The 13723-nt window shown below is 36.4% G+C and overlaps 1 protein-coding gene and 1 pseudogene across 1 annotated transcript; both read left to right on the top strand.

Annotated features, from left to right (window-relative positions):
• The first annotated feature begins 8729 nt into the window (after positions 1–8729).
• On the top strand, positions 8730–9005 carry LOC108542021 (U6 snRNA-associated Sm-like protein LSm5 pseudogene; annotated as a pseudogene).
• A 3989-nt stretch (positions 9006–12994) lies between these two features.
• LOC108542029 (peptidyl-prolyl cis-trans isomerase A) lies at positions 12995–13488 on the top strand. The gene is given in 2 exon segments (XM_017891796.1): positions 12995–13361; positions 13364–13488. Coding segments are annotated over 2 exon segments (492 nt in total).
• The last annotated feature ends 235 nt before the right edge of the window (positions 13489–13723 follow it).

The following is a 13723-nucleotide window of genomic DNA, read 5'->3' as shown; positions in this document are numbered from 1 at the left end:
CAAAAAAAAAAAAAAAAAAATCAGAGATTTGCCTCTGTGAACTAGATCTCTTTTTATCTTTAGATATTATTTGACAAGTATATAGCTCAATCATCTATCCAAACTTCTCTTTTACAGACTCCCTGCCAATTAACCTTCTCCTATGAAACTATCATTTCTTCACATAGGATAAATATGGTTATTGACACACAAGCTTTCTTAGTTACATTGCAATCCAGTTGTGCGTCCCTAAATTTATACCAGTTGGATTTCGAATGTTCATTACTAAAGAGGCTTGGTCTTATCTCTTGCAATTTGCTTCTTCCTTCTTAAATTCAGTTCTTGTAACTATATTTTGGGGTTATCTTTTTGCCTCATATTTAAATTATCTTTCAAATAGAGGTACATTTCTGTATTTCTGTATTTCTATATTGTATATAATAGTATAGAAAACAATAATGAGATTATAGTGTACATAAAAGTGTTGAAGTATAAATATGTAATATATAAATATATATTAAATATGTACAAAATATCTGATTAGTAATAAGATAATAATGTATCTACCTCTGAGTTTTAAAATTAGGACTTTGAAATACCAGCAAAGGCCACCTGCTTTGACCAGCATCTCTTTTCCCTACCTGCTTTAATCATGTCTTGGGTCCTGACAAATTTGCCCCCAGATCCTTCCCGAATTACTCTCCAACTCTATTCCATGTTTCAGGGAAATAACATTTATTTCCCAGTCTCCTTTGCCCTCCAGTTTCCCAGCAAGCTATCCAGTGAGGGATGCCATAAAAACCTGCCTCTTTTCTGTAGGGCTACTTCCCACCAGATAGCCTCTCCCTCCGTGGACCCAATTCCCATTAGCTCTAGCAACCTGCCTGAAGTCCTGGCCTCTTGGCTCTGATAACACCTTCTCCCATTATCCTTCTAGTCCTAGGGCCAGTACTGGTTTCTTGGTCTTGAGTTGCTGACTCACCAAGCCTGGTTTGGCTTCCATCACGTGTGTAATCAATCACCTGTATTAAATCACCTCTGCTTGAAAGACCAAGAATAGTTTCTGATTTACAAGCAAACACTGAAAGCTCTTCTATTTCTTGTTTGCTAAACAAGATTTGTCAAAGTTAAGTATTTTGTTTTATCGAATTTACTTTTTGCCTTTCCTACAATGATGATTTGCTTTTCCTCCTTTAACTTGTTAATGTGATGAATTAAACATAGATTTTTTCTATTGTTAGAAATCCTTGCATTTATGGAATAAATACAATTTTCATACTATATCATCTTTTTATAGATTTCTAAACTTAATTTGTTGACTTTTTTTTTAATTCAAAATGTTTGCCTTTAGGTTCATGAGGAAAGTTGGCGTCTAATTTCCCTGTCTTACACATTTCTTGTATAACATTGGTATCAAGGTTGTATTGGCCTCATAAAATGAACTAACAAAAGGACCTTGTTTTATTCTGGAGTTGTTTTTACAAAATGGAAATAATCCATTTCTTGAAAATATTTGATAGAACTCACCAGTAAAAATGTCTGGGCCTGCTGGTTCTCTTCTTCTAAGAAGAATTTGGAACTTATAATTAAAGCTCTTTTAATATGTTAGAAAACTTTCCAGGTTTCCTTGAACATTAATAAATTCCAATGATGAAAAACCCTCAGATATCAAATATAACCTTAAATATAACCTTTCCCGAATTCATTTTTTCTTTTGCATATCTGATTAGACACTCTAATTTTTCAACCTCTATTTCACATATCAATTTTCCTTTCCTACTCTGTACTGTCTTCAACATAATTTTTTGGTCTAACTTCCAAGTCACTTATTTTCTTTTTGGTTCTATCCAATATTGTGTTTAACCTGTCCATTGAGTTTTTAATTTTCATTATGTTTTTTGTTTCTAAAAGATCTCTTAAATTCAGTTTCAATCTGCTTAATGTAAGATACATACACTGTCTCACATTGATATTCCTGGCACACCTCATTGAGTTTTTAAACATATTAAACATAGCTTGTATAGTTATATAATCATTCTAATATCTGAAGTCTTTATGGGCATAATTCTGTTTCTGCTCATGATGTTTATTTCCTCATGAGTTTTGTAAGAGTCTTACTTTTTCCTCATTTTGGGTGAAATTTTACCTGTGGCCATTCTTTGAGACATGGAGTGAATGTGGGTTTCTCCAAAGACACTTTGCCTTTGTCTTGTGTTTGGAGGTAATACCAACATGTGATAACTATAAAATAAATTAACAATTTGATGTGTGGCTTTTTTTGAAATTATACTAACAGTGAAAATTTAAACCACAAATTCATGTGAAGATGGCCTTGTAATTTTTCCTCTAAAGAGCGCCGAGTTTGAGGCAGGAAAATTTCGTGGTTGTCTCCCCCTGAGGAACAGGTTTTTATCTAGTTTATTCTTTCACTGAAATCATAGTCCTTTGTATCTCTGGCTTTCAGCAGTTTTCTCCTGTAAGACTGTTATACTGAGCAGGCACTAGGTTTTGTATCACATTCTCCCATATTCCAGGCAGTCATAAAAATTGAAGGTCAGGGTACTAGGGCCAGGACTGTCCTTATGGAAGCCTCTGGTTTGGGAGTTTGCATACCTCTCTGGATTTATGTATTCTCCTTATGCTTGGCTTATGCAGCTCACCTTAATTTCTATTCAAGTCAGTAATATACTTTTGAAAAATGACATGTACATTTTATCTGGTATTTGTAGAGTTTATATAGCAGGATAGTGATTCAGCAAATCTAGTCTACCACAATGCTAGGAATAGAATTCCCTAATTTTTGAAAACATTATATCAAATCACATTTATTGCCATTAATAGTCTTATAAATGTGCTTTTAAGTAACTGCATTTTGTTATAGCTCATTGTTATTGTATATTTAACTAATTTGCCCCTACCTCATGTTTTTTGGAAGTGAAGATTGTACTCAACTCACTATGTTAAGTAATGCTACAGTAAACATCAATCTATACATGCATTAATAATGATTTCCAAGAAAGTAGTGAATCGTGGTCATAATCATCTTTGAGGCTGATGGTACATATTCTCAAATTGCATCTCAGAAATAATGACACCAATTTGTGCTCTAATCAGCCACATATGAAAGTGTCATGTTTCTGTTCTCCAACCAATACAGCTACCACTGTTTTTATACCTACAAATCTGGCAAAGATGTGAGAAGACATCTTATTGTTTCAATTTATATTTCTTTGGTGACCAGGGTACTAAATTACTGAATGTACTAAATTACTATTTTCCTATTTATCATCCATTTCAAACAAAATGTAAACCATTTTTTAAAATTTTGTATTAATGCAAATCCTAAATCACTACTTTATTCAATTTCCTAAGCAAAATTATATGTTGTCCCATTTATACATTTTATATTAGATCATTCTGTCTTATGTTTATATCCTAAAACTGTCAGAATTATATAATAATTATGAACAGTTCATTACAAATAATGTCTTTATTAGGATATTTCTCCATAAATCTAAATTTCATCAATCTTTCTTTAAATAGCTCTACACAATTTCCTCTTGTATTATATTAATAATTGCAGATACACTTCTTTTTGCTATTTCTATTAATTCTTTCCTATTCCTATTGTCTGTTAGAAAATCCCATAAAATAAATAAAATTTTAGTATCAGATTCTATGATATATTACTTCTTATTCCCAGCCTTCAACATTTTAAGAATTCAGATTGACCTTTTCTCCCATTGTTATTTCAAGTTATCAGCATGTTAATACTCGGGAAATCTCATCAAGTGTTTAACAGTGCATACCTTACTGACTCATTATTTATTTCAATTTAATTTTTCTTATTTTCATTCAACTTTTTTCTCAGTAATATATGACTTTTTCAAGCTTTTATTTTCTAATGCATTTCTCCAAATAGCAGCCATAACCCTTATATGCCCTCTTTCAATGACAACAACAAAAATGTGCTAGGCTTCTTGGAAGAAAATAATTATACCAATTTAAGAAGGAGAAAATTGATGTACTGATAAACAAATGGGCATCTTAGGATCATGTTTCTCACAAGTAAAGCAGTTCCAGAAATTCCTAGGACCCTAATGGGTTTTATTCTAAATAGGTTAAACAAACCACTTAAAAAATTGTTTTCTGCAGTTCTCTAATATTGCTTACAATTGTCCATATTTCCGTGTTTATATTTGCCCTTTTTTTTTTTTTTTTTTTAATGGAGTTTCACTCTTGTTGCCCATGCTGGAGCCCAGGCTGGAGTACAGTGGCTTGATCTCAGCTCACTGCAACATCCACCTCCCAGATTCAAGCAATTCTTCTGCCTCAGCCTTCTGAGTAGCTGGGATTACAGGTGCACGCCACCACACCTGGCTCATTTTTTGTATTTTTAGTAGAGACAGGGTTTCACCATGTTGGCCAGGCTGGTCTCGAATTCCTGACCTCAGGTGATCCACCTGCCTTGGCCTCCCAAAGTGCTGGGATTACAGGTGGGAGCCACCGTGCCCAGCCTTATACTTGCCCACTTTTTGATTCTAATACTTTGCTACACAATGAGGGATTCTGGGACCAATACCATCAGCTTGACTTGAGGGCTTGTTCAAAAGCAGACTCAGAATCTGCAGTTTATAAGGATCCCCAGGTAATTTGTACGTGCAGTCTAGTTTGGTAGATCTGCTCAGGCAGACTGGAAGACTCTTCTATCTGCCTCACGTAAGGTACAGGTGACATAATTAGATATTCAAGCAAAAGATCACATTTTTTAATGAGAAAGAGACACTGGCTATTATTTTGAGAGGCAAAACAGGTTATTCAGTCCCAGTTTAAAATGAGGATGACAGCCAAGATCAAGATTTTTCATTTGAGATGTGCCTGCGGTACAATTACATTTCTGAATGAAACTGCTTCATTAATTAGATACAGGTTTCTTCTCTCTTCTTTTTGAGATGTAGAGAGGACACAATAGACTCATGGAACTTAAAGAACTTGATGCCAGCTAACAAAACATGCTATCCTGCCTCTTTCATTTCACCATATTGCTTTCTTGAAAGCATAGTACAGAGTCAGTTTAGCGTTGAAAAAATCCATTCTCCTAATTCTAAAAAAAGGAGACAGCCAGGCATAGGGGGTCCCTAAAAATACAAAAAAAAAAAAAAAAAAAAAAAAGCTAGGCGTGGTGGTGCATGCCTGTAATCCCAGCTATTCGGGAGGTTGAGGCAAAAGAATCGTTTAAACACAGGAGGCGAAGGTTGCATTGTGCTGGGATAGTGCCTTTGCACTCCAGCCTGAGCAACAAGAGTGAAACTCCATCTCAAGAAATAAAAAAAAAAAGAGAGAGAGAGACAGAGACAAACTGTAATTTCATTTCAGAAGTTTTATAGGACACTATTTCCAATTTTTTTCTTACTTCATTAAAATGTAATTAGCAGTATGTGAAAATTTCTACTTTATCCTCCATCAGTAGCCTCTCCTTCCAATTAGTATAAATTTTTTCTATTAACTTTGTGAAGTGGGATTCTTGTTTTACACATACCCCTGGAAAGTATACTTAAACCGTGGGACCCTGGGATTTTATATTTTCAAATAGAAGATATGATCCTTTTGTATCATAAAATGTACTTAAGATGTTTTGGATTATATTTAAATATTCTTGAATGAAATAGACTTAGTGATTGAAGCCAATTATTATATTTTTCCACACCAAAATAAATGCAATAGGAAAAGATGACAGTTCTATCTAGTATTCCTGCTTCAATATTGCACAAATTAGAAACATACATATTCTGTTATGTTACAGGGTCTAGGGCTCTGGGAGGACAAGGCTGAAGTCAGCTGAGATCGTGCCACTGCACTCCAGCCTGGGCAACAGACTGAGACCCTTTCTCAATAATAATAACAAAAGTAAAAAAGAAATATAATATTTAATAAAGATATGCACACACATGGGTTTATCATGATACACATGAACATGTGTGTACAGTTAAAAAAATGAGTAAATCTAGAAACCTGTATTGCCTCAATAGCTAGCTGAGTACTTCAATATGCATGTTTATTTCAACAATTTTGTGTTAAGCTTCAGTGGTAAATAAGCAGAGTACACTGACCGTAATGAATACTTCTTTTGATTAGGATTATCACTACACAATTTAAATATGATATAGTTGGCTGGGCACATTGGCTCACACCTATAATCCCAGCACTTTGGGAGGCCGAGGCAGGCAAATCACCTGAGGACAGGAGTTCAAGACCAGCCTGACCAACATGGAGAAACCCCATCTCTATTAAAAATACAAAATTAACCGGCATGGTGGCGCATGCCTGTAATCCCAGCTACTCAGGAGGCTGAGGCAGGAGAATCACTTGAACCCGGGAGGCAGAGGTTGTGGTGAGCCGAGATAGAGCCATTGTACTCCAGCCTGGGCAACAAGAGCAAAACTCTGTCTCAAAATAATAATAATAATAATATATATAACATATATATAATAAATATATCATATATATGATATAGTTTAGAGTTAAATACTGGCTGCTCTTGGGAACTTTGAGGTATTCTGAGGGATATAAATAACACAAAGAGAATAGCATATTGGCTTGCAGCAGATTAGAGTCTGCTACCTGTGTGAATACTTGCTTTTCGTGAACTATGAGGATCCCCTTAGCTTTTGAACTATTTCTACTTGTGTTTAAATTTACCTTTTAATTTTGGGATTTGACAGCCTCTGCCCTTCTGTTCCACTTAAGTGTGGCTTTTCCTACTCTGACTCACTTTGATTCTTGACCTCTGAATCTTATTCCTATTTTACAATAAATATACATGGAACATATGCCAATGAGTAGAGTGAAAGAGGGAAAAACTGCCAAGGAACTGTGTTTAATTTTGTTCCTTTCACAAATCAGACACCATAACAGAAAAATTATAGGAATATGTGCATGTTCAGTAGCCTTCAGTGAAATTACACTGGTTATTACAAAGTGTTGGATAATCAAATTTTTTTTTTGTTGTTGTTGTTGTTGTTGTTGTTGTTTTGAGACGGAGTCTCGCTCTGTCGCCCAGGCTGGAGTGCAGTGGCCCGATCTCAGCTCACTGCAAGCTCCGCCTCCCAGGTTTATGCCATTCTCCTGCCTCAGCCTCCGGAGTAGCTGGGACTACAGGCGCCCGCCACCTCGCCCGGCTAGTTTTTTTGTATTTTTTAGTAGAGACGGGGTTTCACCGTGTTAGCCAGGATGGTCTCGATCTCCTGACCTCGTGATCCACCCGTCTCGGCCTCCCAAAGTGCTGGGATTACAGGCTTGAGCCACCGCGCCCAGCCTATGGATAATCAATATTTTTTAAAGATTCAATAGTCCCTTCTCATAATTTTAGAACTTTGGGAAGTAATAATACGAATGTATTTTTAGCTGTGTCCTTTAATCTTTTACTGTTTCCTCTATGTGTGGTGTTTGGTTTGTTTGTGTGTGATAATTATTATAAGATCAGAGGCTAACAAAGGTGTTTATCATGACCTTTAAATTTTTTTTTTTTTTTTTTTTAAGAGACAGAGTCTTGCTGTGTCACCCAGGCAGGATGCAGTGGCACCATCTCAGCTTACTGCAACCTCTGCCTTCAGGGTTCAAGTAATTTTGCTGCCTCAGCCTCCCAAGTAGCTGGGACTACAGGTGGGCGCCACCATGCCCCACTAATTTTTGTATTTTTAGTAGAAACGGGGTTTCACCATATTGGTCAGGCTGATCTTGAACTCCTGACCTCATGATCTGCCTGCCTCAGTTTCCCTAAGTGCTGGGATTACAGACATGAGCCACTGCGCCTGGCTGCATGACATTATAACTTGTCTCATATACTCAATTTCCTGACCAGTTCAAGCTTATCTTTTGCCTACCTCTGCAAGATTTGAGAGCAATTAATAGAATAGCTCATAGTAGCTCTATTAAAAACTATCTCGTTGGTGGCGTGCGTTGGTTCACGCCTGTAATCCCAGCACTTTGGGAGGCCGAGGTGGGCAGATCACTTGAGGTCAGGAGATTGAGACCAGCCTGGCTAACATGGTGAAACCCCATGTCTACTAAAAACAATACAAAAAGTAGACGGGCATGCTGGCAGGTGAGAGTGAGACCTCGTCTTGAAAAAACAAAACAAAAGCAAACAAACAAAACTAATTTGTCATCAATCAGTTTAATTTTTTAGAAAAGATCCTAGTGAGATTATTTCAGATTATATCATGAAAATCATTAAATAGATTACAGAGCTAGGGAACAGAATGAACCCTTCCTACTCTTAATTATCAGTAAAATTGTATTCACAAAAAAATATGATTGAGGCAAAATCTCTTGCTGCCTATCCAATGGCTATTTCGCACTCCTTCTTGATAACAGATCGCTGTGAATGTCTAGAACCTGAGTCTTAACTGATGAATCATGAAGGGGTCTGAGCTTATCATGTAATATTATTTCCCCTTTGCTTGCGATTGTTTTAGAGGCAGATCTATGATCTAAATTTGACCTCTGAGATATAAGAGAAAATAAGTTGAGAAATTATGGGAAAGATTTTACCCCTAATAAAAAAGAAGGCTATATCAGAGAAGGATTTTTTTGTCCTTTCTCTACCTTTCTACTTTGGAAAATTTTAAATAAATGTGGGCTTATCTAGAGCTGTAGCAGCTATTTACAAATAACTGGGCCTCATGATGAAATTGAGCACCTTGAGGAAGGCAGAGTTTAAGAATGAAAAGAGCACTTCCGGCGTAGCCATGGCGGCTGACGCTACTACCAAGCTGTCACAGCTGCTACCGTTAGAGTTTGTGCACAAATGTATAGGATCAAGAATTCACACTGTGATGAAGAGTGAAAAGGAAATTGTTGGTACTCTTCTAGGATTTGATGACTTTGTCAATATGGTACTGCAAGATGTCACTGAGTTTGAAATCACACCAGAAGGAAGAAGGATTACTAAATTAGATCAGATTTTGCTAAATGGAAATAATATAACAATGCTGGTTCCTGGAGAAGAAGGACCTGAAGTGTGAATAAGTTTCCTCGACTTATGCTAGATTCTGTTTTGTCTTTTAATGACAAGAAAATGGAATTTATTTTCCCACCGTCTAATGTTTAAATCCCATAAAGCTAAGTTTCCCGTTAAAGGGAAGTGCTTTGAAGATGTGTACCCATTTTGTAAGTTAATCATGATTATCCTGGAAAAGAAGAAAAGAGCTTCTTCTTTGAAGACGAAAATAAAGGTGTTTTTGGTTAACTATCATTTTATTTATTGTACTGCAGTAACCCGTGGAACAAAGATTGTGGTTATTTTGCCACTTACTTTTCTGTCATTATATGCTTATTTGCTTTCTCAATTACATGACCATTTGATTCTCAAACAAAAGTTGTTCCAAACAAAATGATGAACTTTGATTTGAACAGGTGCATTTAAACAACTGGAAATGATCACTTAGAAAATTCAATTAAAATGCTGTTGTTTTGTAATGAGGATTTTTCTACTGATTTCAAATTCCATGAACTCCTATTGAAAACAAACAATATACAGGTAATATATGCACATTGTAGAAATGCAGGAATTATTTATTGGAATTACCCTAAAGATATAAATTTTATCTATTTGCTTATAAAATTGGTTCAGAGGGTTATTACCTTAATGTAATTATTACTGAATTACCAGGAAATTAGTGGAGACAAGAGCGGAGGCTTTTAAGGTAAAGGATTACTAAAAACAGCTAAGAACTCTAGACTCAGGTAAAATCAAGGAACTGATAAATAAGAGCATAGAAGAACTGTATAAATTAAGTCGAAGACTATTAAAGCCAAACAGGGTTGAATATACACACATTGTAGAATTATAGGTAAGCCAAAAGGAGAAGGTTTGATCATGCTTTGCTGTAATCTTCGTAGACTTTCTCAGATCTACTCTCAGTACCATTTTATTTTACTTGCCTTATCCTGATTATTACTGTTTTACCCTCCACTTAAGTCATTTTTTTTGAATTTAAATGCGTGAATATCTTTCTGGGTCAAATATTTCAACATTTGAATGTATACATACATCAAATGGCATTTACTCATAAATTATTTAGCCTATTCTTACCGACCACAGTAGTCTAACTAGAATCTTCTATGACATTTTTATTTTTCTAGAATAAAACTCAAAAATGTGCTAAGGATTAAAAAAAAGAAAGAAGAAGAATGAAAAGAAACTAGGTTTTCAAGACACTACCGAGATACCAAGCAAACTCTTGGGACCAACTGTCTTAAGACTTCTTGTTGAGTGAAAATCAAATATCACTATGTTATGTCACTATGTTAGTAAGGTTTTCTATTTCTTTCAACTAAGCACATCTTAACTAGGATAATCTAACATGATTAATTATGCATCATAATGTATGGACTTGTCAATATGAATTTTCCAATGGTTCTCTCGTTATTAGCTTCACGCTGAGTAATTTGTTTTCTTGCATTAGAGTTACATTATGTTAATTTTTATTATGACTATTTCTATTGACATTCTCTTTGATTTAAAATCTTATGGTTGCCCTTGCTTGTAGGGTAATCTTCTAACATACTTTGTTAGAAATATAAATAAAATATATTATTTTTGCTAATGTCTGGGACACACCTCCCTTGAAGGGTCAAGATATGCCATCCAAAGTGAAAAATTATGGCACTTTGCAGCCCTGACCACTAATCGAGAACTTTGATGCTTTGGATTTTGGAGACCTCATTTTATCATCTGGTCCTTTTACTTTATGACTTGTCATGCTGCCACCTTTTGATGGGATTGAGATCAAGATAATAATTTCCAACTGGTCAGGAATATTGTGCCCCTTTGTTTTTATATCCAGATGCAATAGAACCTCTGACACACCACTACTATGGTTCTTAGGATTTGGAACAAAATGCTTCTTTCTTTTACAAAATAAATGTTTTCTTTAAACAACTCTTGATTGATCCTGGACCATTGTAGAAACTGAAGTCCTACCAATGCAAAAAATATATATGTATATATATGACAACTGAGCTGCTTATCATGAAATAAGTGTTTTCCAGTTAACTATCCTACTTCATCAGCAGGAAGGAATAATAGAACCTACACCTATGTCTTCATGGGAAGTTCTCTATGGCCAGTTGATTAGTGAGGGAAAAATTCAGCCTGATTTACAGAAGTTACTGTACAACATCACGGCAACAGCCAAAAGTAGATTGCTTATGCATTATAACCTACTTGAATGCAATTTTAAAAGAAATTCAGCCTATGCAATTGGTTGTCCACGATGTCTAGAAGAAGAGATATTATTGATTTGTATGTGGCAGCTAATAATTTGTCTAGATAACTAGGGACTTGGGGCTAGGCCTGGTGGCTCACACCTGTAATCCCAGAACTTTGGGAGGACAAGACAGGTGGATCGCCTGAAGTCAGGAGTTCAAAACCAGCCTGGCTAACATGGTGAAATTCCATCTCTACCAAAAATATGAAAATTAGCCAGGTGTGGTGGTGTGCGCCCATAGTCCCAGCTACTTGGGAGGCTGAGGCAGGAGAATCTCTTGAATCCGGGAGGCAGAAGTTACAGTGAGCCAAAATTGCGCCACTGCACTCCAGCCTGGGCAACAGAGCAAAACTCCCTTAAAAAAAAAAAAAAAAGATAATTAGGGACTTGGAAGGACAGATTGTAGGACTGGTGACAATGAGTTTTGGGGAAAAAATATGTAGATGAACCACAGAAAATGAGCCATAGTGTAAGAATATTTGTGCTTAATATGAATGCTCACCAAACTATCATCAGGAAGGTTATCAAATAGATATGAGGGTATGAAACAACCTCTTTAACCAGGCACTACATTGCTTGCTCAGAAGGCTAATAAACAGCAACACTGGTGCTAGTAGTAGAGAATACACATAGGTTTAGCAACATGTTGAACCTTACCACTGTCCCTTACCAAAGCCCATTTAGCTGTCAAGACTATTAGGTGTCCAACATACAAGCAACAAGGACCAAGGCTAAGCACACAATAACATATTCTGGCTGAATAAACAGTCACCTTTTGTCAGACTCATTGATTTTACTGGCGCTCCTCTATGATAAAGGCAACAGGGAATTTTGTAAATGGAATCTACATTTATCCTTGAATTACATTTGCTTTACCTGACATCATGTTTCTCTGATCACTACTCTCCATTGGTACATTGAGTGCTTTGTATATACTCCCATAATATCCTGTTCCACATTGCTTGTATTCAAAGAGTTTGTTGTATAACAAATGAGTAGTATTTATTGGACTTACCTGGTCCACCATTTATCCTATCACTGACCAAAATTATTATTATAGAATGGTGAATATTTTATTAAAGACTCAATCACAGTGCCAGCTGGAAACAATGGCTTAAAATGTTGTACTCATGCTATAGGATGTGGTGGTGTATCCTCTGAGCTAGTAACTAAGTATAAGCTTGTCTGGTGTCTCCCATATAAAAAATACAACAACCTTTGATCTTTGTTATGAATGTTGAAGTGACTTCTTTTTTCATTACATCTAATGATCCACTCCAAATACTTGTCTCTTGTCTCTGAAATTCTGAGTTTTTGCAGAATTAGTACCCAAGGGGAGATTCTTAGCAGTATTCCATTCTACGATCCATCCTTCGTTAGAGGATGAGAGACTTCTATCTGGCCTTTTAGGACACCTGAGACCTTTAGACGAAGAGTCAAAAATTTAAAATTTAAAATGCGGCTACACTGTTGCATGGGGTAGTAAATTTTGACCTTAAAACTGTGGTATATTCATACAGTGGAATATTATTCGGTGATAAGAGGAAAAAACTGTCAAGCCACAAAAAGACACAGAAAAGACAAATACATTTTGCTAAGTGAAAGAAGCCAGTCTGAAAAGGGTACATACTGTGATTTCAACTATACGACATTCTGGAAAAGGCAAAACTGTAAAGACAGTAAAAAGATCAGTGGTTATATTTGCAGATGCCGCCGCCACTGGGAGCCCTGTACTGTCAGCCATGGTCAACCCCATCGTGTTATTCGACATCACCATCGACGGCAAGCCCTTGGGCTGCGTCTCCTTCAAGCTGTTTGCAGAAAAGATTCCAAAGACAGCAGAAAACTTTCGTGCTCTGAGCTCTGGAGAGAAAAGATTTGGCTATAAGGGTTCCTGCTTTCATAGAATTATTCCAGGGTTTATGTGTCAGGGTGGTGACTTCACATGCCATAATGGCACTGGTGGCAAGTCCATCTATGGGGAGAAATTTGATGATGAGAACCTCATTCTAAAGCATACAGGTTCTGCCATCTTGTACATGTCAAATGCTGGACCCAACACAGATGGTTCCCAGTTTTTCATCTGCACTGCCAAGACTAAGTGGTTGGACACAAGCATGTGGCCTTTGGCAAGGTGAAAGGAGGCATGAACATTGTGGAAGCCATGGAGCACTTTGGGTCCAGGAATGGCAAGACCAACAAGAAGATCACCATTGCTGACTGTGGACAATTCTAATGAGTTTGACTTGTGTTTTATTTTAACCACCAGACCATTCCTTCGGTAGCTCAGGAGAGCACCCCCTCCACCACATTTGCGTGCAGTATCCTAGAATTTTTGTGCTCTCGCTGCAGTTCCCTTCGAGTTCCACGTTTTCCTCATTCCCTTTCATGCCTAGCTGGATTGCAGAGCTAAGTCTATGATTATGAAATAAAAACTAAGTAACAACAACAACAAAAGATCAGTGGTTGCC

The sequence above is a fragment of the Rhinopithecus bieti genome, unplaced genomic scaffold (assembly GCF_001698545.2).
Source record: "Rhinopithecus bieti isolate Rb0 unplaced genomic scaffold, ASM169854v2 scaffold_1561, whole genome shotgun sequence".
NCBI lineage: Eukaryota > Metazoa > Chordata > Mammalia > Primates > Cercopithecidae > Rhinopithecus > Rhinopithecus bieti.
Note: the sequence above shows the minus strand (reverse complement) of the source record. Positions and strands in the feature narration are given on the sequence as shown.